General features: G+C 37.5%; 2 protein-coding genes across 4 annotated transcripts in view; one reads left to right on the forward strand and one right to left on the reverse strand.

Moving 5' to 3' along the window:
- KCTD18 (potassium channel tetramerization domain containing 18) lies at positions 1-10,901 on the reverse strand. Of its 3 annotated transcripts, none has more exons than XM_082314048.1 (8): positions 10,828-10,901; positions 9,346-9,543; positions 7,876-8,087; positions 6,760-6,953; positions 5,523-5,617; positions 4,964-5,066; positions 2,017-2,479; positions 1-1,094 (listed from the first exon to the last, which is right to left on the reverse strand). In XM_082314048.1, the coding sequence occupies exons 2-8, from the start codon at positions 9,500-9,502 to the stop codon at positions 990-992; spliced, it is 1,329 nt and encodes a 442-aa protein (XP_082170174.1). In that variant the 5' UTR covers positions 9,503-9,543; positions 10,828-10,901; the 3' UTR covers positions 1-989. The 3 variants fall into 3 exon arrangements, with proteins under 3 accessions (XP_082170174.1, XP_082170175.1, XP_082170173.1); XM_082314049.1 differs by lacking the exon at positions 10,828-10,901 and adding an exon at positions 10,604-10,682; XM_082314047.1 differs by lacking the exon at positions 10,828-10,901 and adding an exon at positions 10,404-10,487.
- The window catches only part of SGO2 (shugoshin 2), a 17,631-nt gene continuing 3,419 nt past the window's right edge, over positions 10,718-24,929 (forward strand). Inside the window, exons 1-10 of the mRNA XM_082314046.1 lie at positions 10,718-10,811; positions 10,920-11,066; positions 13,965-14,102; positions 15,024-15,157; positions 16,501-16,655; positions 18,341-18,516; positions 18,921-18,998; positions 19,754-19,839; positions 20,237-20,472; positions 20,994-22,988. Of these exons, the coding sequence (XP_082170172.1) occupies positions 16,511-16,655; positions 18,341-18,516; positions 18,921-18,998; positions 19,754-19,839; positions 20,237-20,472; positions 20,994-22,988 (2,716 nt within the window). The 5' untranslated portion in view covers positions 10,718-10,811; positions 10,920-11,066; positions 13,965-14,102; positions 15,024-15,157; positions 16,501-16,510. The remainder of the gene's footprint in view (positions 10,812-10,919; positions 11,067-13,964; positions 14,103-15,023; positions 15,158-16,500; positions 16,656-18,340; positions 18,517-18,920; positions 18,999-19,753; positions 19,840-20,236; positions 20,473-20,993; positions 22,989-24,929) is intronic.

Here is a 24,929-nt window from a genome sequence, read left to right on the forward strand (position 1 = left end):
CTCAGTGATCTTTGTGAGCTTTAGTGCTGGTTGGACTCGATGATCTTAAGGGTCTTTTCCAACCTAAATGATTCTGTGATTCTGTGTTTATAGAAGCCTTCTAAATTCATCAAAAGTTGAAGAGGAAGGAAATCTGCTTTAGGAAGCATTGTAAAAAGATTTAAAGGTGCATGGTGAAGTGCTCAGCTATTTAATAAATAGTGATGTAGAAGTCACACAGGAGATAAGTATTAAAAGCTGCTTTTCAGTCAGATTATTATGAAAAACAAATTTCACAAACTTCGTGTCAATGATGACTTGCATGCTCAAAGAATAGATGACATTATGTTAGCACCTTTCCATAATGTTTGCCTTGTCCTTTCTTCAGTGAAAATTTTTTTGTTGGGATAGGAAGAGCCTTGGGATTGTTGTTCTTTAGGTTTATCTTTTAAGAAAAACCACTAGCTTAAAGATTCTAAAGGTAAGCTGGTCTTCAATATACACACCAATACCAGAAAATTACAGTACTGCACACTTTTACGGTGACTACTGTTCATGGCAAAGTGTCTCCCTAAACATTAGTACATGAAAATTTGGGTTTTTTTACTTGGGCAAATGATGTTTAAAGTCCTTGTGGTTAGGAGAAAAGCCTGAAAATGTGATAGCTTCTAAATGATCTAGAAAATAAAACATTTAAAGAACCCTTCTGTAAGTCTAATAGTCTCAGGAATTTTAAGAACATTGCATTTTGGCAATGCGATAGGACTTCTCAACATTTAGGGACAGCTGTATTTATTGTGCTGGAAAAGCAAAACCAACAAAAAAACCCAGCGCCCAACGGTAAGCAAGCAAGGGCACAAACCAAAGTCAGGTTTCGTTCACTAATTTAAACAACTAAAAGGGCTTTTTAAAATCAGTGAGCCAAATTCAGCTTTCCTCTGCTGACAGAAACATACAGCAGCTCTTCAGTATCATTAGTCAAAATTTACCCTGGTACAAGAAGGTCTCCTCTATCCTGCTCTGGGGGAGGGAGGGGTTCTTCGAACGAGGGCACCTCTGTTAATGCTGCTTTGCTGCACAGAAGTTGAGGTTGTCCCCTCCTCATTTGAAAGGACCTGCAGAAGGACACAGGAAGGCCAGCTGTAACTCAGACCTGTGAGGTTCCTGCAGCTGCCGAAAACACACCCAGCAGTGGCGCAATACAAAATGCCGAGGCTGCCCCGGCTGCCTGCAGCAGCCTCACCCCAGTGGCAGACCACACCACGTTAGGAAAGTAGTACACGTATGTCTCGGGTCTATGGAAAAAATTGCCTTGTTACTCCCTAGGCGTGCTTCTTCCCTTCCTCTATTTCTGAATTTTCTCAATGTGTCCAAGCAAAGGTGGTCCCTTTCATTGCTGTTAATAACAAAATGGTGACTTCTCCTTACCAGAAGTGCCAGTAAGTGCATTCAACTTCTGGAATCCTCACAGTACTCAGTATGTTGCACACTTGTGGCAAACTTGTATCTAATAAAAGCTACTTATTGTCATCTATTTTTCCCCACTTTAAAGATGATACAAATTAAGGAAATTAACTCGAGTTGATGTTAACTGTAGTTAAAAGTTGATAAACAGGTCGTCTTTTATGCTGTGCAAGTAGTCCCTTTAAAAAGGTCAGTTGTACTAGTACAGCCTGACAGAAATACAAACGCGAGATACCGTAACATTAGACTGCACATGGTCTGTGTTTGAGGAGGTTTTTTAATCCATTTTTCCTCTACCCTTCCCAACATCTAAAAAATATTTTGAAATAAAGCAGAAAACACACTTCAGTGCTCACTTAAAACAATTTCTCCCTATGCTTTTCACAAACTTTTTCATTGTAATTTTCTACCAAATCTTTGAATAAATGACCACGTGAGATGATGATCTCTTCTTTGACCAGATGATGCAAAGCTATCCAGTCTATCAGGCTGAGTCAAACATTACCCATCCACTTTATCATTCTTAAGCTTAATACTCTCTGCTAACACAACTGCTTCTTCCTTGTTTAGTACCATAGAAGTAGTAGGAGTTTCAACAGCAGCACCGTCCTGTTCACTTGTTTTACTGGATACAGAAGAAGATGGCTGGGATGGTGTCACAAGAAAAAGGGGAGTTCGCTTCAGCTTTACTACACGGTTGCTTACAGCCTTCCTAGGCACCGCGATCTTGAACGGCATTTGACACGGTGTCCCGTTGTCAGCACTCAGTGTTCCACAGGGCGCCGGGGAATTGCTGGGCTCCGATGTGCCCGTCGTGGATACGGTTTCAGAAGCTACTTTGTGCAGCGTCAAACTTTCACTATTGGGTCGTTTAAGAGTCACCGCAGAACGTGAAGGATTGCAAGCAGCTACCTTTAATGAAGCTGAATTCTTGACTTTGATATGGGTACTTGTTGAGGGACCTGAGAATCTAATTGGCTTGGGACCCGCTTTACACGGTAAATAGTCTTCCTCTTCAGTAAAGTCGATTAATCGTCTGTAAAACAAAGAACTTCAATTAAAGAAACAAACTATGTACATAAATTATTCTTTTTATAACGTTATTACAATACAGACGCTCTGCGACAGCCATCCACAAAGCTGAAGTTCTTTTAATTTTTGCTCGTTACAATATCATTTATGGTTCTCAACTGTTCATTGCTGCAATCAGGCTTGCCTTTATATTAACAGTACCATCAATCTCCTCTACCTGTGTAAGTAATATTACACATTAAAAATTGTAAGAGATATGGTGCACAAACTGCTAAGTGGAAATCAATGAGAAAGAAGGCTGGAGGAGGTATAGAAAGAAAATATTAAAATGCTACAGATTCCATCAGATACAAAATCCACTAAATACTAGTCTGATGTATTTTAAATTATCTACAAAAATGTAAGACCCAACTGCACATAAACACAAACCGCAGAGTTCCATACTATGTAATTTGAGAAAATAAGAAGATATTTCTTCTTTCTTTTCAATACAAATGATTATGGATAATCTTTCAAGAGAAAATGTTTAAAAACAAAAAAAAGAACCTATGTAAGAACGCCTATGGAGTCCCATGGCAACTCTAATAGGTACAACTAGACAGCCTTTTTGAAGTATTATACAAATGCTGTTTCTCAGTGTTGGCAAAGAAAAATGGACAGACACCTAGAAGATTGTAATTCCTCAAGGAAATAATAAATGATGCCATAGAAATCGAGGTCACACTGAAACAGCTGAGCAGGATGTTAGAAAAGCTGAAACCCAACAAAACAAAAGCTAGACCAGGCCAGGTCAGAGGGATGATCAGTAAATAGAAATCAAAATCAGCTGAAAAGTCCTTGACTGATGTAAGCACTACTTAGCAACAACTAAAACATCAGTGTGTCATCAACCTTATTCTCATCCTAAATCCAAAACACAGCACTATACCAGCTACTAGGAAGAAAATTAACCCTATCCCAGCCGAAACCAGGAAAAGCTGTCAAACTGTGGCTCTGTTGCTGGCTCCTACATGGGGTAAAGCTACTAAAATCTGGTAGTAGGAGAAAGAACATGTATGAATCTGATTATATTAGATTTTGAGCTGACAAAGAAAAGCTGTAGCTTTAACTGACCTGATTGTCAGGAATGAAGAAACATTTAGCTGGCAGGTCAGTACTGTAAACAGGCTATGAACTGTGAGAGCCACGAGAGAACAGTTTAAAAGATACACTACAAAAGCATTGATATTCTTCAGGGTACTTGCATTTTGTATTTTAAAAGATCCGTGAAATGCCACAAGGATTCATACCAGAAGTATAAACAATATCTGAGAGTAATATTTCTTATTATTGCTCTTATAAAACTGGTATATGGTGACACTGTTCAAACAGAAAGCCTGCAAATAACCTAGTACTTATGAGTCCAGGGAGGTTTTCCTTAGAGCCACAAGGTGAGAATGTATTCTCAACATCTGCACGTCCCAGATCAAAAGAACCACCAAAAGGAATCACAAAAAGGAAAGCTTAAACATTCAAAGATTTGGTGCTTTCATAGTAGCAAGGAAGTATAGGTAAACTATAATCAGTAACTAAGTTCATTTACAGTATTTCAAGACAGTATACGGTCTCACCAGGATCACTGCGGTACATCAGGAGTTTTAGCTGAAACCTGAACATAGCTTTTTTGAGGGAGCAGAAGAATAGAGAAAACAAATCAAAACAGAGAGGTGGGAGACAAAACAGGCAATGGTAGTAGAGGAGCGTTCAAGAATACATGTAGGCTGTTTGGCAATCCAGGGATCAAATGGTCACAGTCCTTCCTATTTGAGCTACGAAAAGCAAAGAATGCAGTATCCAAAAAAAAAAAAAAAAAAGGGGAGGATGGGGAGATAGGAGTTTTCACTCGGATCATGGTGCTGATGTGGCTCTGTGGCTGCTGCTGAAATGACAGTGTGGCCAGGGACAAGGAAGGTCAGCAGGATCCTCTTCTATCTAGCAGTAAAGTGGCTGTAGGGTGGCTTAGATCAACTGTGTAGCTGCACCTGCAAAGGCTGCTTTTAGGTAGTGTATTGAGAATGGAGGTGTACTCAAAAGTATCACCGTAAAACTGCAAAGAAGAAATTCTAGAAATTCCTTCTAAAAAGAAGGCATCTCACATGTGAAAATCAGTTAACCGTTTAAAGTTTTCAGGTAAATTTCTTTTTTTTAGCAGTCCATTTAACTAATACTGCTCTCTACTTTTTGAAATTACTTCTTCCCACTCTAAAATGATGTTTTAAAAGCTGAAGAAGTAGAACAGAGTTTCAGCAGCCTAAAAAAGGTAATTTGTTTCTACTAAGTTCAGTTCTGCAATTAAGCTCTCCAATTATATTTTATAAAAATGTAAATAGGAAAAAACAGAGAAAACTCAACATTCATAGCTATTCAAAGAACCTGAAATCATAAAAAAAAAAAAAAAATTGTGCTGTATTTCTGCTTTATTTTAAGCCACCTATGCAAATCAGCATACCTTTTATGAACCGGAGGCATATGATGCAAACTGCCTTTCAAAGGGCGTTCTTCAAGAGTCCAACATTCAATCAGCTCCTGAGGCACTCTCCAGTAGCTGACACCTGCATTTCAGAGGGACATTGTACTGATGAGCTGAGAGAACAGCGTCAATACCATGTGTATATACGCCCGACTAAATAAATGCATGGTTTTTATCATGTAGAATTTCAGCTTTGAAACTATGCTGATGTGAACATTGCTTACAGCCAATGTGCTTCTGGGGCCTCCACCAGAGTGCCCAATGCCAGCAGGCTACCACCCCTTGCCTGTGGTAGCCCTCACTACATCTGTTCATTCATGTCAACTCATGTCACCTTGCTGGAACACCCCTTAAGACTCTCTCTTTTTTTTTTTTTTTTTTCCCAAATAGCCACTACTATGGGATATTTTACAACATGCTACTGAATGAGTGAAAATGTATGCAGAGTTTTTATTATAGTTAATTGGCAAATATTTTTCTTATTTTTCTGTAGAAAAGTAGTACTACTGAAATAAAATAAAAAAAAATAATACTCTACCTCTCCCTTCCCAGGCATCGAAAGCATCCATCATCTTTTTCAACTCAGCTACTGAGTAATAGCTCCAGATGTATTGGACGTTATTTCCAGCTTCTCTAGAAATATTGTTTTAAAGGTAATGGTTATGTGGTAGATCTAGCGAAGTCCTTAAAAATGTACCACTGACGAAATGTATCACTCTTTTTACCAACTCCTATCTCTAAGGACTTAATAGTAACTATTTTGTAAAGCAGAAAGAAAAATGTTACTTAAATTTCATTTTCATTTGTATAAGAGGTTCTAAATAGCCATCCTCCTATGCTCTGCATGCCTGTGAACACCTATTGCTAAAAATGGGTATTCATGAAAGAACAGATGTTCATAAAATAATAATTACACAATTAATGGTGTAAAATCTGTTCTTCTAAATCTCAATCATTTATTCAAAGGGAAAACACAGTAGGAGGAAAGATACCTGATACTATGTGTCCAAATACTTTTGGAATAAATATCAATGTTCCCGGCCTAAATTTAGGAAAATAAGCATCTTAATTATAAAGACGATGAAACATCAAAAGCTCTATCTTAATCATGTTTCAAAAGGTACACAGTGAAGTACATTTCTGACACTGTACTGTGGGACCAAGAGAAAGACAAATTGCTTCCAGACACTCAAGCACAGGTCTACCAATAACTTATAATTACTGCCATAAAAATATATTAATAGTGTAGTAGAGAAGTACATGTCCTTTAAAGAATTAAAACCATTTCCTTTCATCTTCAGTTCTTTTTGGTGTTAAGTATTTCTTTCAGCTGTCTTAGAAGACTGCAAAATACAATTGCAAGAATCACAACCAACATTGTGAATATTTCTGGAACTTTTTCTGGATGGGGATTAATTCACTGTATTTAGTGTAAATACCATCCTAAATTAGAAAGTAATTTTAAATGATTGAGACATTTTAAAAATAGCAAGTAAAACATAATGAGAACTTACAGCAACTGCATGCTAGCCACCTTTTGTGGACTCTCTCAAATTCTTGTACTCCATGCTTAGTTTTTCTCTTGTTTGTTTGTTTCATGTGACCACTGCATTAGCCAGCTGTTTTCAAAGCTGGAAAGAATCTGATTCTTTCCATAGATTTATAGTACAATAATGCTATATTATGCTACATATAATAATATTTAGGTATTATTATAATATGTGAGTGTTCATTCTCACTTCAGAGTGCTTTCATGTGTTTGACAGTCATCTTACCTTTTGTAAATGCTTTTACTATGAATTTTCTTTCCTAGCTCTTTATTAATTGCATCAGTCCCATCAGCTCTTGTGGCATACACACCAATAATTTTACTTTCACAGCTTGCTCCAGAAGTGTTGAGATAGTGCAGGACCCAAACTGTAGGCTTGGTACAAACTAAATCATAAGAATCGCAAAAATCTAACAAAGCCTGGAAAAAACATAGAATACAAAATAAAGAATATTATTAAGAATACAATATTTTTAGTTGAATAAACTTTTGTATTTAAGTATTTTTAACGGTACTGGTGAGCTCTTTTAAGTAAATCAAGGATGTAGTTTATGTAGAATAATGTGTGCAGTATTTCTTATCTGATGTTAACAGACAATACTGTAAAACTAGGAGACATTCACAGAAAGACAAAAGAAATACTGAAGGACATGGCAAATCCCTAATATGAAGAGAAACTGAAAGGCCTAGAAATGTTTTATGCTTTTCAAAAGGAAATAAGTAAGGAAGAATGTGAAATATATGGAACAATAGCTTACTAAGAGAACATAGACGACATTCAGGACTAACACAGCCATACCTGGTAATATGAGTTAATTTCCAATCAGTTAATCAGAATTAGCTCTTAAGTTACAATACTCTAAAATAGACAAACGTTAGGATTTTAAATAATACATTAAGTTTCTTTTCTCCTTTCTTGTTCTAAAAAAATGACAAAGTACCTTTTATCTTTCAAGTTTTAGGATGAATTTGTAAAACTGAAAAAAAAAAAAAAACCAAACATCTTGAAGGGATCAAATCTAATATAAAATAAAATTTGAAGCCAAACAGGGAGCTAAACAATGTCATTCCTACTACGCAAGTTTTACAGCAGATTTGCGTGTAAAACAGAGACAAATTTAAACTGTTGCTGTATTGCAATGATGGGAAAAGCTGATGTCCTTAACTACTATGACTGCATTATCAACTCCAGGATTTCTTAACCTAAAACTCTGATTTTACTGGTGATTTAATGTGGTGATTAAAAACTGCTAACTTGCATACACTGTAGTTTTAGTATCTGATGCTAATGAATGGTGTGGATTAGAGAGTACATCTTTAAAAACGTAAGAAACGTCAAGACCTTTTTAAGCTCTATATTTGACCTTAAAGAATATGTCTCCATTTCATTGGCCAAATGGTCAGACAGACTGTATGGATAAGGGATGCCAAAATAATCTGCTTCTTCCTGCAGTGCAATTCGAATTTGTTCATCTTCAGGAATCCGAACTTCTCCATGAAGATAATCCAAAAGATATTTAAACAGGCTTCCATCTCGATCAATTAGACATGCTCCTGAAAACAGAAATAAAATGATTTAAAATACTGCTTCCAGCAAGCGAAGACAGACTTGTCACATTCTACCAAATCATCAAGTAAAGCCTTTATATAAAAATTCTGTACTAATTTTACTTACTTAGAAGGAGTAAGTATACTTTCCCTATTCTTTTAAAACGACTGTTTTGTTTCCCTGGAATATTTGTTATTTGAAGATAAAATTCTTAGTGCAGTAAATTTGGAATTTCAGTGAAATCACTAATCTGCATAGGACCATGCCAGCATACCACCTCAGCTCTACTGCACTCCACTTAAAATGCTAAAATCAAATTCTAGATGCATTTCTAATTCTAACTACGGATACATCTTTTCTTGCTATTGCAGAGATTTTTTGAATTTGGGGTCTAAGCAATTTCAAAGAGTTAAAAGTAGCATCAGCTCCAGTACACATCTAGTCTAACCTTCCCTGAATATTACTCAAGTTTTACAGTATTTTTTGTTTCTTTTTCTCTCCTTTGCCTGCTGGGCTCAAGGACCACTACAGAAACTGGCCAAATTATACACAGCTGCATACAACAGGCTGTTCACTGCAACTGAAAGATGGTAGCAAAGCCCTGCCCATAAAAATGTTGAACATTTCAGATATTTTAAACAGTCAAAAGTGTACAATGAAGAATTACTATTCTCCACCCATCATATCTTTAAACTGGACATACTTTGGCAGGATTTCCAAGTCACAAACAAGTGTGCAATTTGACCCATGAATAGTTTTATTCAAGCTTTCATATCAAGCCATGGTGGTGAAAAATGCAATCTTTACGGGGTAATGAAGTATTCTGAAACAAAGATTAGACCCAAATCTACTTATGTGATGAACAGAGAGAGTGAGATGCCTCTGGAGAATATAGGGGGTCACAAACAGGATCCAAGTTAAATGCCAAATACTCTGCCAGCTTCTATTTTATCTATTTTCATATTCATACTGAAGAAGTACATTCCAAAGCCACAGTTTGGACCGGGACAAGGCAGGGCTAAGCACCGTACAAACATTTATGTTTGCAAACATGCATAGTCTTGTGGAACTCAGATGAATTGCTCATAAATATAAAATCATGCATGCATAATTGTTTTACATTCTGGAATTAAAGAAGCCAACTGATGCTCAGCACGTTGGGAAAAGAGATATACTATAAAATGCATAGATATATATAAAAGCATGTATTTGCCACAGAGCTCCCTGATCAGAATGTCATATTTACAGCTTGAACATATTTACCTGATTCATCCACTTTTAGAGGAAAGCGTCCACTAAACATAGAAGCTAGCATTGAATCCTTAAAGCGGCATAAAGACTCGTGCCTGGCTGTGTATAAACATCCTCGCACATTAAGTCGCAGAATACCCTGGGCGTCTTCAGTCTTGCCCTCTTCCATTGCATTTGCAAATAATGATGTTAACTACGAGCTAGTCAAACCTGTAACAGATAACAAACAAAAGTAAATCTAATGCCAGTTAAGACTGAACATATTATATACAAGACCTAAGCGTTAGCTCGGCTCTTACATGTTTGTTACATAATACTGTAAATTAGCTTTGAAAACAGTTCTGGAGACATATTAGTGCAAACAGCCAAATATTTTACACCTTTACTATAAAAACCTAAGGCATTTTACTTTGCTGGGAAACACATAGGTTACTCTTTTGAGAGAAATGGGTAAGCAGAATTATGTGGTCAGTACATGCGAGCAGAGCACTGGAAGGACATTCTGGGAAATCCTGGTTTGAGTATAGTTCAATGCAGTAAAAATGCAGTAATTTTGTACTAACAACTTGGCTTCTTTAAAATGTGATCTTTAATTAGAGCTGCTTTAACTAGTTGTTGAAGGTGTCACGTCATTAATGCCAGATTGCCAATAAATACTCTTACTTGTGCCTGCCTTGAGCTCCCTGTAGGAGGGGGGCCCTGTCTGGGCAGAAAGAAAATGACACAAGCAGCAGAAGAAAATCTTCAAACTGTTTGGGTTTGGGTTTGGTTTTTCTTTTAGAGCACGCCCTTTGAGGGGTACTAACTCTCACTACGCGCCTTTTGCCCGGGCACCTGCTATTGTTCCACCAAAACTGACTGATGAACTCGCAGGCCGCCGGGGAGCCAGCGGGGCCGCCGCCCCCACGGCAGCCCGGGGCGCTCCCTCCCTTTCGCGGGGCGCCGCTCCGCCAGAAAAGGGGAAGCCCCTCCCGCCCCCCGGGAGCCAGCCGGGGAAGGCGCCTCAGCTCCCCGCCCGCGGGTAGAGGGGGTCCCGCCGCGGGGCGGGGGCGGCCGCCATCCCGCGTTACCTGCGCCACCGCCTCCCGCAGCAGGGCCGCCTCGCCGGGCCTGGAGCAGCCTGGCCCGCCTCAGGGCCCGCCTTGGCTCCGCAAAATGGCGGCCGGGCGGCAGGAAGCACTGGGCCGGAGCCGAGCCGGGAGAGGAGAGGGGCAGCCCGCGGCGCCATCTCCCTCCCCGGGGGCACCGCCGGCTGCTCGGGCCTCCTTACCCAGGCGTATGGCGGGTCATGCCGGGTGTAGGGACCCCCATGGCTCTGCTGCCCCTGCCGGCCCTGCTTTGCCCGGAGGGGGTCCCTCAGGCACGGCTTTGATGTCCGCGTCCTCTGAAGTGAGGCTGACCCACGTAAACTCGGCTACTCTGTAAGGCGGAAATCCTTCCTGATAATCCCTTTTTTTTCCTTCTTTTTTTAATTACAAGTAAGTGTTCACTCACAGTGGGTTTGATTCAGTTACTTTTTCTGTAGGCTCAAGAACATTGCAGCTTGAGCTATTCTTCTAACCCACAACGCTCCCGTTTTACTTCAGGGCGGTCGCAGAGCCTTTCTGGTCAGCCCGGGCCAGGGCTTCGTTCCAAGGCGGAAGCCCGAGCGGCGGGCACCGGTTTCTCCTGTGGTTGCGTGTCCCGAGTTGCAGCACTGAGACAGGTGCTTCCCCAGGGATGATGCGATGCTGGTACGTGCTCTGAGTCTGAAGATGGACCGGTCTGCTTTGGTTAAAATGGGGGGCAAAGGCAGAAGAAAATAGCCTCAGGTCAGCTGGCGTTTTCTGGCCTACTTTGGCAGGACTGCTTGTCCTTCTGAGCAGACCAACTCACTAGCTTGTGTGTGCCAGCAGCAGTCTGTTTAGCTGTAGCTAATATATATGAATGCAGGCATTATAGCTTTTAATTTGCTTTCCTGTTGATTGCCTGTGAAATATGTTTGGTTTTTTTTCTGCTTCAGACTTGTACGCATTTTTTAGAGCAAACTGTTACTGCGTTAAAATAGCATGGATGAATGCAGGCAAGGTGCTTCAACCTCCTACAGCCATTTCACAAAGGTTTGCAGAAGCACTGTCCTATTAAAAGGAATTGCTTATGCCTGGCATATAGTTGCTTGCTCACCAAAATGCATGCATAAACAATGGAAAGGTGAAAAAATTAGATTCCCATTACGCTTTTGTCTTAGCGTCATTATGAAAAATTTCTATACACATGAAAAGTGGTTCTAAGATGCAGCCATATTAAAAAAAAAAAAAACAGTTTATACCTCGAGTCTCCACTTAACTGTGTAAGCAAATAAAGAAGAATTTCTTTTTTGCCATAACATACAGTAAGAACCTATCCTTATGGATACAACTGCCAAATAACTAGTAGTTGTGTGCAAAGTTAACAGGGCCAAACTTGAGGTTTCTGCAAACTTTCTCAAGTTATAAGCTGATAATATGTTTTAGAAAATATAGTAAGAGATAACTAAATCCCAAATGTTAACAATATATTTTACTTGCTATCTGAAGTCCAGTAAAAATCCAGTTATTTAACTGTACACTGCACATACAAGAAATGTGCCCATATTTTATTTAGTTTCTCTGTATTTACCTTAGAAAAATAGCTCACTTATATCTGCAATTCATATTGATTTTTCATTTTGTATCATCCTGGTTTTTTACTCGCCCTTTCCCATTGGAGGTGTTTTGTTACCATATTTAAGGTATTTAAAACTTCAACCACAAGTTCACTTGCTAAAGGGTCAAATCCAAGGACATGTAACAAATAATCACAGAGCAGCCACAGTTCCGACTGCATAGCTTTCTGTATTCTGGTCTGTTACTACATTTTGATTTTGAGAATACCTAAATATTCATGGGCTACTTTGTTTTCAGTTACTATTTAGGGCTGTAGACTTTGTAATTCAGACTTCCCTTCAGTCAAGTGAGGGACATTAAAGGAAAGAGCCATCTAAATCATGTTGCATCTGGTCCTAGTAAGGAGATAATAAATTCTCTTTGAAATTGTGTAACTCTGAGTGATCACTTACTACTTGGAACTCGCTTCTTTTTATCTTAATGCCGATTTGCATTAGAATGGCAGTTAAAGCTACAGTAAGTATGTCACATGTTTCATTTTCCTTGGCAGCTAAGCATGCTACAGTTGCAGCAAAGAGAGGAAATGGCGTGCCAAGCACCATGGCTCTCATGTGCTCTCTGAACAGTTCTTGGCAAAGAATGTACCCAGAAGCCAGGTCTTTAATGCTTCATATCTAATTAATTAAATAAGCACACAAGTTACAACATGCCACTGAATGCAGTACAGACTGATAATTCATGGATGATGGGCTTCCTATAAAATAAGTGAAAATAAGTATAATACATTATTTTTGTGGAATAATGGTGTCTGGCTTAACTGTATCTTTAGTAAGGATATAAAGTGTGTTGTCCCTTATTCACTGGGAATAGTTCATACATAGCAATGGCAACTTAAAGGTGGCCACTGTTGTCAAATGTTACAATATATTCTAAGTCACAACTTCCAGTCTTTCTCACTCTAAAACATTCACTTAATAAAGCTGCAGCTTTCTATGTTTGTTTTCGCCTTTAAGCTGGCTTGGGTTTGCCTCAAAAGTCTGAACAATGTTCCTTCATCTATTTCTGCACTGGGAGACCAGAACAATATACATGGTTTCAGTCAGTATACATATACACACAGACAAACAGTGCAAACGGTAAGTTTTTGGAGCTCAGATTTAACCATATGAAATACCATTACTATTCAAGCTTAGTACAGCATATACTTGGTATAGAAGCATGCAGCATAGCCAACCTGCACAAGCAAGCTGCCTTTTGAGCTGCATGTTCTTGGGAAATGAACACAGGGACTTTTTGTTTTGTTTTTTCACTAGTTTCCAAAGGAAGCCAGGCTTACACGCTCATCCTCTGTGTTTCGATTTACTAATTTCAGTCAAATTTGACAGAGGGGAAGAGGCATTAAGAAATGATTTTTCATTAAGCTTGTGCAAGAAAGGGTGTGATTAGAGGAAGATGTGTTCTTAATACTATAATTTCAGGAAAAACTATAGCATAAGCTCAAGTCTTATTGGACATCAGAAGATTCACAGAGCGAGAAGCTGCTGTATGTCATCTACCCACCAGAAGTCCTTTAGTCATAGCTTATGCTTTGGGAGACCATATGGGATTAATTCATCAACTAAAATTTTTCTCAGAGATGGATTTGCAAGTATCTAGTAAGATACACGCTCAATACAACACTTCCCAAATGGTTAGACCTTTTACAACAGGCCTGCCTGTTTGTCTTTCCCTTGCTCCTTCTCATTTCTATTCAGTTTAAAGACCAGTCATAGGAACCCAAGTGTCCGAAAACCAGAATTTTGCTCTTAATATATATTTAAGATATATAGGCTGTGAAACTTGGCAGTGCTTTAAGCTCTTCCCTGCTTTGAGCAGCTGGCAATTAACTGGAGATTTTTACATGTGAAATGTTACAGTGTGGGAGTTCCTCAGAGGAGTGTAAAGGAAAGTATGACCACAGGTGGAAACACAATACTTGATGTTTTGTTTTAAATTTATTGCCCGCAGTAGTGACATAAACATTAAATGGAAGCAACTTGGTGATTGCCCCTTCAGGACTTGGAACTGTTGTAAAACTGGAGGAAATGAAAACTCATGATTGGATCTGGAGGAAAAAAAACACTGCCTTCTGGAAAGGATAAGGAGGTAAGTTTTATGTGATTGGTTTTCTATTTTTAAAGTTACGTAAGGTTATTTGCTCTTTTATTGGGCCAGAGTTTTACAGTGGCTACAGTCACTTCCAAGTTGCCTTGTAAGGGGAAATGTACCAAAGGCATATAAGGCGTGCTGGATCAAATCTGTATTTTAGGGGGATTGAATAGAAGCATAGGGTTTTGCAGCTTCAGGGCCACACTGAGAAATTGTGCCATATATCACACACAAATTAAGAAAAGGTAGAAAAGAGAGACTCTCCAGATGCTATTTGCAGCAGATTATGAAAGTAGTAAGTTCATGAAGATACATTTTCGAATAATGCCACAGGTACTTATCGTGCGTTTCCTTTGATTTACTTTATAGCATATTGTAATGTTAGCACACGGAAAGGTAAGATTTTCATGATGATTATTGCGTTACGGAACCTAATGCTGTTTTTATTTCAACCTTCCACATCTCTGTAAATCTTCAAATAAATTAAAACATTAACTCTCTCAAGATTTTCACAAAATTGTTTACTATAAGTTTACTGATTGCTGGATCAAATTTAGGAACTAATGTCCGCGTGAACTAATGGTAGGGCTGGGCACACATTGCGAGTGAAAGAGAATGTATGTGAAGGGAGTGTTAAAGAGCAAGGGCTTTTGAGCTCAGAACAGATTTTTGGGAAAAGCATTTTATTAGACTAAAATACTTCCTTGCAATTCCCAGTCCTAATATTACCTGAACCAAACTAAAAGTGGGCTTGCTCAGATTCTGATATCGGAGACTCCTACCCTTATAAGTCAGTAAGTACGCAGGCAGCATGCATACTTGCTATAATCTATTGGTTTTTAGATTTGTCATTTTTGTTTTCATAACTGTCTTGATGACCGTCTATTAATTGTTTGTTATTTCATCTATTACTAATAGCTAAAGATCAGCCAAAAAGAAATTTAACTTTCCACTGAGAAGAAATTACACGGATTTCTCTTTTTAACCTAAAGGAACTCTTTGAACAGAAAGCCAAATACCTCCAACTCTTCCTAAAAATCTCTGACAGCCAGGTGAGACATCTGCAGTTCCCTACTCCCTTCCTCACAGTGTACCGGGATTGATGCTAAGCGTTTCTACGATTAATATTTATATTTTAATTTTAGCATTATTAATTGTTGGTATTTTAAATGGTTTTGCAAAGACATATAGTTGAAAAGTCACACGCATCTCACCCCTTTTTAGAACACCCAGGAATGTCACTAAAGAACTGGAACCATGAATTAAAGGTTAATGACTTACGCATATCCCATTTCTGAAAAGAAATGCGTGTGACTGTATGTAAGAGTACACGTGAACTATTTTAACAGGGTTGATTTTGCACGTATGTGACAAAACTGCTGCCATGCCTTTCTTGTTTTATCAACAAAGCATCAAAAAAGATGCAGCAGTGGATGTTGGTTGTGGTATAAATCCAGCTGCAGATATGGGAGGGGTTTGTCTCCAACTGTCACGGCCTGGCTCTGCATTTTACCTTTGAATTATGAAGCACAAAGCGTTACTGATTCTCTGGTTAAGTTTGTCGCCTTTTCTGGCTTTCGTGTGTTGTTTTGCTCCGGTGTCACCCAGGGGTTTAATTCCAAGTAACCCTTCGTACAGTAAAAAAGGCGGGCATGGGTCAGCTTGCACGGCGCTCTCCCTCCCTCCCGCCTGCGGCTCAGCCCGGGGCTGTTCCCCCGCCCGCCCCCCGGCCTCGCGGCCCTGCCCGGCCCTGCCCGCCCGCCGCGAGGCGTGTGGCTGGGAGCGCGAGAGCGGCTCGGCCCAACGGCTGCCGCCCAACCGCCCGAGGCGGGAGCGGGAGCGAGCGCGCGCGCCCTGCCTCTCCCCTGTGAGGACGGGAGGGAGCCGGGGGCCGGCTGGCGGCGGGACCTGCCTGCGCGGAGGGGTGTGCTGGGACACCGCTCCCTCGTCGGACTGTGCTTGCCCGCCGGTCTCTCTCGCTGTTTATTTAGATTTGTAGCATTTATAATGCAGTTTATTTAAATGCTTCCATTTGAAATTTGTCCTAACAAAGCAAAAGCTGTTCTGGTCATATTATGAAGTGATAGAACCTTGTGTTTTTTTCCTTTTAAGTGTAAACTCGGATAAACAACTTGAGGGAATGGACAAGATCAAATATCTGTGATCCTTTTAGTCTTTATGTTTATCAGTTAAATATTTTGCCACTCTAATAACGTGACTTAAGTCTCAAGGAACAATTCATTAACCTGTCTGAATTAATTGAACAAAGGTAAAGACTGAAGCAATTTTCTCAACTTCAGAGATAACAAATCCTGATAAAAGGTAATGAAACTTAATTTTTAAAAGTGTGAGAAGGATCACGTACTATGTGGGCATTCCTCTTGACAATGTACAGGTTCATTTTGATGATGGATAAACAAGCAACTGCTAAATCATCTACCGTTTTCACCTTGGATGCTGTTAAAGGACATATGAAGAAGAGGGATGGAACATTACAAGCTGCAAAATGGAATGCTTCGTTAGCATCTAAAATCAAAACTAAATTAATAAGTAAGTCCTGTTAAAATAAAACTGAAGCCATTTACTGTACTTAGAATGTATGACTTCAAAAGGAATAGTAATTGTATTTAACATGATTTGCTGAATTGCTGCCTGATAAATATATTAATGTGGTATGTTGAGACTTTTAGGAGAGTCTGAAAGTTAAAACACATGATTGTAGTTGTTTATTTATCTAGTACTCCGAGTATTTTCAGTACTTGCTCTTTGGCATGCCAATGTTTTTTTAAAAAGAGTGTACTCAAGTGCATTTCTAACGTCCATGTCCATTTGGGGTGTCTAAAAACTGAGGTACCAAAATGAGTAAAATCAATGACCTTTTAAAATAGTTGCCATAGTAAAATAGCTAGTATTCCCATTTGCAAAATGGGATTTATATAAAATTCTTCATTGAGTCATTTATTGAATTGAGGAAAACTACAAATATTAATCTGCTGATTGAATCACTTGCCAGAAGGTACTTTGTTTACCCAGTAAGTCAGGATTAAATTCAAACATAGGTTTGTCATGGTAGACAGTTGGGTTTTGTTTCTGTCTCTGACAAAAACAACACTGCAACATCTCAAATCTTCTTCTGCAAAAGGTAAGGAAACTATAAATGTAGTGAAACACTGCTATTTCAGAGCTCTCTAATTCAAGCAGTATGGTTAAGTGAACATTGACTTCTGCTTCTTTTTCTGTGATTGGTGTGGCAAGTACTTTTGTTTGTGTGTATATATATATATTCTATTTTTTACATATTTTTCTGTTGTTTTTATGTATATATTTGAACTTACTGTGGCTTTATGTCAAAAATACTAATTTTCAGTGAAAAATAAACCGTATAGATGAATAATAATAATGTCCTTTAGAAATCTCCATACTGCAGTAATGCAAATAATTCACTAAGCTGGATCGTAATTTCAAAGCATGATGTTTGGATTAACAAGGTTCCACTTCTGTTGCCTGTTTCCCAAAGCAAACAAATAAGGCCTTGCAAATTTTGGACTACAGATCACAGAAGTAATAACATAAGACAATGAAGAGATGTAGATGGGGCAGATTTCAAGCTAAACTCGCTCCTTTTTGTACTATAAAAGTATGGTCAGACTTGTCTCTACCTTGAGTTCAAGTTAACTCTCTGTGTACTATGAATGTGAGGCAAAAAAAAAAATAAATCTTGGTAATATGCAGTGTCACTGGAAAAAAAAAAAACAACCAAAACTGAAGTTCCTAAAACATTCTGCAACAGATATGAGTAGGCAGGTTTTCATTAGGACAGTGGAAGGTATTTTTCTAATTTAAAGCTTTTTTTCTTTCTGTTGTCAAAACTCACAGTTATGCTCAAGATGTTTGATGTTTTTAATTTCTGAAATGTATATTTGTTTTTTAGAAATTTGGAAATGTTTTTATGCCTGTGAAATCATCGATTTATAAATGCTTTCTTCTTAAAATAACCTTATTATTAAAAATCCAGACTAGAGCAGAATCCGTGAATGAATTAAACTTGAACTTGAAGCTGACAGAGTAGTCATCAGAATGACAGCCAACAGAAACAGTTTTATATTAGGAAGTGTTAGGGTTTGCTAATATTCCACCAAAACCTACAGATAAAAATGTTGTTATATAGTGATAGTTCATGCGGAGAGGGCCTGCAATTGAAGCTATTGAAAATAATATGATTTTGTCTTCTTTAGATAACTCATCTATGTTTAAAGTATCTTTAAAACAAAATAATAAAGCATTAGCTGTGGCTTTGAGTGTGGAGAAAGAAAATTCTCGGAAGCTAAAGAATGAGAAGATTTTTCTTCAGAAGGAAGTAGAAAAGCTGCAGCTTCATAATATCTTGCTTCGTCGAAAACTAAACTGTTTGGTATGCTGCAAATAATACCCTTTAAACTTAGATCAGCTAAACCAAGGCTTTATCTTTTTTGGAACTTAATATTGCTTCTTAAAACTGTGACTTAAAATGCACATCTCAGATTTGTGAAGTTGTGTCATCTGATAGCATAGTATTCATGTTTGATTTTTCTTTCATAGGATTTTTTTTTACTTACTGTTTTGTCTATCAGTGTATATGTCTATCCATAGCTATTTTAGCGTCAGCTTCATCTTTATATTTGGTATTAAAAATCAGTTTGTGCTCAATTGAGTGTAAAAAAAAAAAAAAAAAGAAAAACCAAACTACAATGTAGATTCACCTTTATGTCTTGTCTTTTCTTAAGCCAGAAGCCACTTAAAATATATTTTTTTAAATTAATTTTCTTTTACATGCAGAATAAAAGTCTTATAGAAATAGAAGCATTTTTGAATGATAACCTCTTAACTGCAATAGAAATAAGCAGTCTTTCTGAGGTAAGAAGTTTTTTGAGCTATTACCATATCGAACTCATTTTCCAGGATAATATTTTCAAAGCATCTAAATGCATGCAACGTTGAAATCATATATGGATTTTAAAACATTTACCCCAATTCCTTAAAACTTGGGATGATACCCCAGTCTAGTGAAATCAATTAAATTTTGCCGTTGCTTGGGCTAAAAGTTTAGAGTTTAATCTTGTTTACGAAGTATCTAAAAGTTAAATATCAGTTAGGCCTGATGAAGTCATGTGATTAAAAAAAAAAAAAGCATAGTTCTTCAGTGTGTGGTTTCTTCACCAATGAGCAAGCTACTTCCCTTCCTTGCTTAATGCTGCAGTAAATATCTTGCATGTGGAAATCGTACCAGAAGACGTAGTCCATGTTAGTCCTTGTGTCATGGCAAATTTACAGTTAATTAAAAAAAAATACTATTTTTATTGTCTGTTCTAAACAGTTGCTTAGTGTTGCTCTGTGCTTCTATGTGTATAATGCACTTTGCATTAGTTATAGCTACATTTAAAAAGTCTATGCATTGCTTTGGAATGCAAGTAGGTTACAGATTTTGATAAGTTTTGCTACAAAATGTTTTTCTTTAAAATTATTGTGTGTGTTTGAATATCATGCACCTTTCATCAGTACTTCTATTTTTTGCCCATTCATTATATTATTTTCCTGTGAGTATTTCTGATACTTAAAACAAAAGAGAATATTTAACTGTTTCTGCCTCCCCACTGCTGTTCTTTTGAAAGAATCTTCAGAGTTCTCTTCCTGTGTCAGCTGGTCCAAGTAGCCCTTCTAATGACCACCAGTTCAAGAGTACACGTCAGTCTGCTAGGTAGGTGCTTATATTAAATGCTGAAGCTGGTAAGTGTCTCTGGATTTTTTTACAATTAATCTTTGTACATTGTCCCAGGTATTTTTGAGGTAATGAGAAACAATTTCCTGTCTAATTCAGAAATTACCTATTTGCAACTTGGAATTTAGAGAGAGAGAGAGAGACTAGCAGACAAAACTTGTGTTTGAATAACTCGCTGCTTTCTTCATGGGATCTCACCAGCATAAAGCAGGATTCTCTATCGTGAAAAATGCATTTGCCGCTAAGATAGAACCAGATTTCATACTTGAGTTCTTGTTTTCTGCTTTTATACATTATTAAGGGAATGTTTTAAACTATTGAGTGTTATGGCATAAAATGTAACAAAAATCTTCACAGTAGAATTTCCTCATTTCAGATCTGTAGAATTGCCAGTGAAGCTTCCTTTAATTGCAAAAGCTAATGCAAAACAGCAACATAACCCTTCTGTGTGTGAAATATCAAATGCTTATAAGTGTACCAGTATTTTCTCAAAGGAAACGGATTCAGATCAAGTCAAGTGTGCATTACCATTGCCTTCTGGTACAAATAATCAAAAGTTAATTGAAATATATCCGGTGGAAACAGCCATTGACAAAAATATACTTTTAAAAGGTATGATGTATTTCTGTACAGGTGATTCATTTTTCAGAGCTATCTGAAAATTAGTATTTAATAATTCATTACCTGATGTGCAATACAGAAGGTATAGTAAGATTCCCAAACTGTAGTAAACTAATAAAAAGTAGAATGCTCACCCATAAGTATAGGTGTTCTGAAAATCACTTGTAGAATAATGTTCATTGAAATAACACAGCTGAAATGTAATAAAATTAATATGAACAGAATAGAACTTTGATAAGATAACCAAATAATAACTGAAGTAGTTATAGAAAAATACATTTTTATTTATACCCAATTTCAAAAGTCCAACTTTGGTAAAATATGAAATTAATTCTAGTTAACTGAATTTTTAAGGACCAACCATAGAATGTGTGTATTCAGTAAAAAAAAAAAAAAATAAAAAAAAAAATGCAGTTTGTAATTTTCTGTGCTTCTGGTCCAACCTTCAGTAATCTGTCTTATTCTGATAACTATTCTCTTTCCCCAAGCTGCTGAAATTTTTCTCTTTGCAGAAAATCAATTATGCACAGAACTAACTTGCACTAATGGCTTCCTGACTCATGTCAAAAATACACAATCTTTAAGACAATCTGAGGAGCTTCCACAACAATGTAATGATAGTTCATTGCCATTTTGTGGAAATGTGACTGAAAGAAAGAAACATGCAGTACTTCCTAAGTCAAAAACTCAGCCTAATATAAAGGATTTTGATAAAAAAAGTAGCTCAAATAATCTGCCTCATCATGGTATCAACAGTGGCAGCAACACCAATGACAGGACTTTGCAGGAAAGTTCAAGTAAGTTGTCTCGCATTATTCCTTCACTTCTTGAATTCAGCAATGAAAGTCAGATAGATTTTAAGAAGGTGCTTTTTACTGACAAGATGAAGCCTGAAGAAACTGTTTATGATGCTGATATGGAGTTGACTGCCAGTGATGTGGGCGAACTACTCACAGTCACAGCAAAAGACAAAGGTAAATTACACCGAAATAAAAATAGTAATGCCAGTTCTGATAAATTATTAGGAAATCTCAGAAAAGTAAAATATTCTAAGAAGGATAAAGAGAAAATTAAAAGCAAGACTGAAGTAAGTTCAAATTTGTATGCAGAAGAAGGGCACACTAGGGCTGACAATAGTAAAATTTCAAAAACTACTGACTCACAAACTCAACTGTTACAAAGCCAGACAGAAGAGCTACCTACAGAAAATTCTGTAAGGAAACAGAGTTTGCTAAATACCAGCAAATATTGTCAAGCACAAAATTGTTCAAGTAAAGCTAAAGATACGAGGAGGACATACCAGGTTGACTTAATGAGTCCAAGAAAACAGGAGACAAATAAAGAAAATTTCTCAGAAACCTTTGAAGACATGGAAAGCAAAATACAAAAAGCAGACTCAGACTCATCTGTTAACAAGATCCAGCCAGAAGTTTATTGTGCTGAAAATTTACCATTCAAGGATAACACTTCTAATGTATTGCCTTTACAGCAGGACTTTCTGCATACAAATGAGAAGCATAGCAGACCGAAAATAAACAGGAAAACTTTTCAAAAGCCTTCTAAAATGAGCACAGCAAAAAACTGTAGAGAGGAAAATGGGCGGTATGGAGAATATATTTCAAAAAAGTCTCAAACAGAGGTACACCAACATGACAGCAAGAGAAAACAAGACCAGAAGCATGTTATAAAGAGAAAATGCAACAAAAAAAGTGACAGCGTTCATAAAATTACTCAGAAAGTAGACCAAAAGAGTAGCCATTTTTCACCAGGCAGATTCAAAAGTACATTGGCAAAGGCTAGCCGGAAAGCATATATAATACCAAAAGAAAATCTTACACAGTTCTCACTTTGTAAAAATGAAGAATTAAAAAATAAGGATGCATTGCATGCAGAGGCTGTTCATGGAAATAAAATAACTGAAGTTCAGCAAATGCAAGTAGCTGTAGTTACTCAGAATGGTGTAGCTATGAATACACCACAAGCTAAAGAACAAGTTGATGATGATGCTAATATGTTAAAGCAAGTAGATTCCTCATCAGTGGCACACAAAAACCCTCACATTAGTAATTCTCCTGATAATCAGGTAAAGTGCAAACAGAGGTTTTGTTCTGATGTTACTGAGACCAGACCAGAAAAAAATTATTTCAGGCATATTGATCAGGGAGGGCAGAATATTTTGGATAACCAGGAAGTCCCTCATGAGATAGACTCCTCTATGGGCAAGGTAAAGCCTACAGTTCAAAAATCAGAATTTTTAAAATTCTTACCTGTCGAATGTTCTAAGAATATGCCATTAAATGTAGATCGCGTTCTCCAGGAAGGTCTTTCCAATGTGGAGCCCCCAGCTCTTGATAACCGCAGTGCTTCCATGAACTTCTCTATACTGAAAAACTTTGAAATCTGTGGGGAAAATGATCATAATAAAGCACTGGATGCTGGAAAAGCAGAACAAAAACTGGATCATGTTTCTAAAGAGACTTACAAAAAGCCTCTGACACCTTGTCATGGTAAGTGTATGGGTGAGAAAAAAAATGGCATTTTCAATTAGGTAGTGCCTGAAATAGTGGTAAGGTATCTTCTCTTAATACTGACCTACTTTTCTTGCTTGCTTAGAGTGGATAAAACAGGAGTGGAAAAAGGTAAGACTAAAAATCACTAAAATGATTCTATATCATGTATCAGTCACAATATATTTTAAAATTGTGGTAACTAATATCCTTGTTACTTTTCAGTATATTCCAAGATGACATTTAGTTGGGCAGTTGTAAGTAGCCTGCATTCTTGAGGAGCATAGTTGGAGCCTGTATTCATTTTTCAAAGAATGTGATGGCATTCAGAAAGTTGGGAATAGAAAAGATACAATAACTTGAGCTTTTATGCAAGTGAAATGAGAGTGAACTCCACTGTTCCCTTCATAAATGAAGAACATAGCTAGACCTAAAGATTTCATTTGCATTTCTTTAGAAATACTGCAATTCAACAGGAATTCCGAGATCTAAAAAAACCACTTTGAGCAGGTTTTCTCTAGAATCTACCTATAAGCAAGCTTTCATGTGGCAACCTCTTTTTTAAGTAAGATACATTAAGTTAAGAAAATAATCAAACTTTAGTGTAGTCTGGAAGATAGGTTTAGATTTGTCTGTCATACAGTGAAATTACTGTAAAGTAGCTAAAGGAATATATGACTAGCACATCTATGCTAGAGTTTAAATATGCTTTGAAGTTTCCTAGCATGAGAGATCTATTTTGTAAACATATTTATTCTCAACAAGTTCCTGTTTACTTCATTGTCTCTGAGAATGTCCCAACACCTAGACAGTTTCCTGGCTCAAATTAATAGTTTGAATCCCAAACTATCAAGCAAATACTGCCTTGGCTTCATTTGAATGCTAGGACGCAATGGCCAAAAAAAAAAAAAAATCTCCTATTCTACATGACCACAGAATAGGAATACTGGCAGAATTAGACCATTGTGCGAGGTATTAGTCCTGGTAGTTTGCAGTTGCGTCTTCTCATCTCTGATTCCTTCTTTGGAAGGTAGAAAAAGGATCCTATAATTTTATTAGCTTTAATGATAAATTAGTAAACCCTTGTGATCAGCAGTATCAAAGACTACTGACATAAAAAACAAGCTAATCATTTGATCTTCATCCCTGTAAGCATAGTTCAAAAACCAGTTCATTTTTCATCCTACATTCAAATCCGTATCTTGAATTAAAAGAGGGCAAGGAAATGCCATCCTTTCTGATGATGCCAGCTCTTCTGATCACTACCTTGAGCTGTGCATAGAAATATACCTTGAAAGTCTCCTGTCATGAAAGTCTCTATATAGTTTGATCTATGTGAACATAAATATTCATACCCAAAGGCATCCAGCTTTCCTAAATAATGCAGACTCGTGGATGTCTCAAAACCCTTGCTGCTTAAAAAGCAGCTGACCTGATCTCGAACCTTAAGCTTTAGGAAAAACTCAGAATAGCATTTTACTTTCACTTTTAAACTAGTACAAATCAAGATTGATTTGTGAGGCAGCAAAACTTGGGAGGTTTTTCATGATCGGAGAGCCCTCTCATTTAAACCAAATGAGCGTTGCTCTTCCTTAATGAACTCCTTGAAAAGACTATGCTTTTCTTTTGCCTTCATAAATCAGGAGGGAGTTGCTGCAAGCAGCCCAAAGTCACCTTAATATGTCTCTCAGAAGTAAAGTTAGCAGAAATCCAATGAAGAACCTCTGACTTTATGTCTCTGCTTAACACATTTCAGAAGACTGTTGATAAAATGACCAGTCTTACCCACTGAGGTATTTTACTTGATCTCAACACAGCATTCTGCTCCAAGGAAATAGTAATTTAGCACTATCAGCTTGTCCATCGGTTAAGAGTGTGTATGCTAGACTGTACAAGGCATTTAGATGTTATAATAAAGAAAGAAAATACTCACTTTTTTTG

The sequence above is a fragment of the Platalea leucorodia genome, assembly GCF_965183815.1.
Source record: "Platalea leucorodia genome assembly, chromosome: 5".
NCBI lineage: Eukaryota > Metazoa > Chordata > Aves > Pelecaniformes > Threskiornithidae > Platalea > Platalea leucorodia.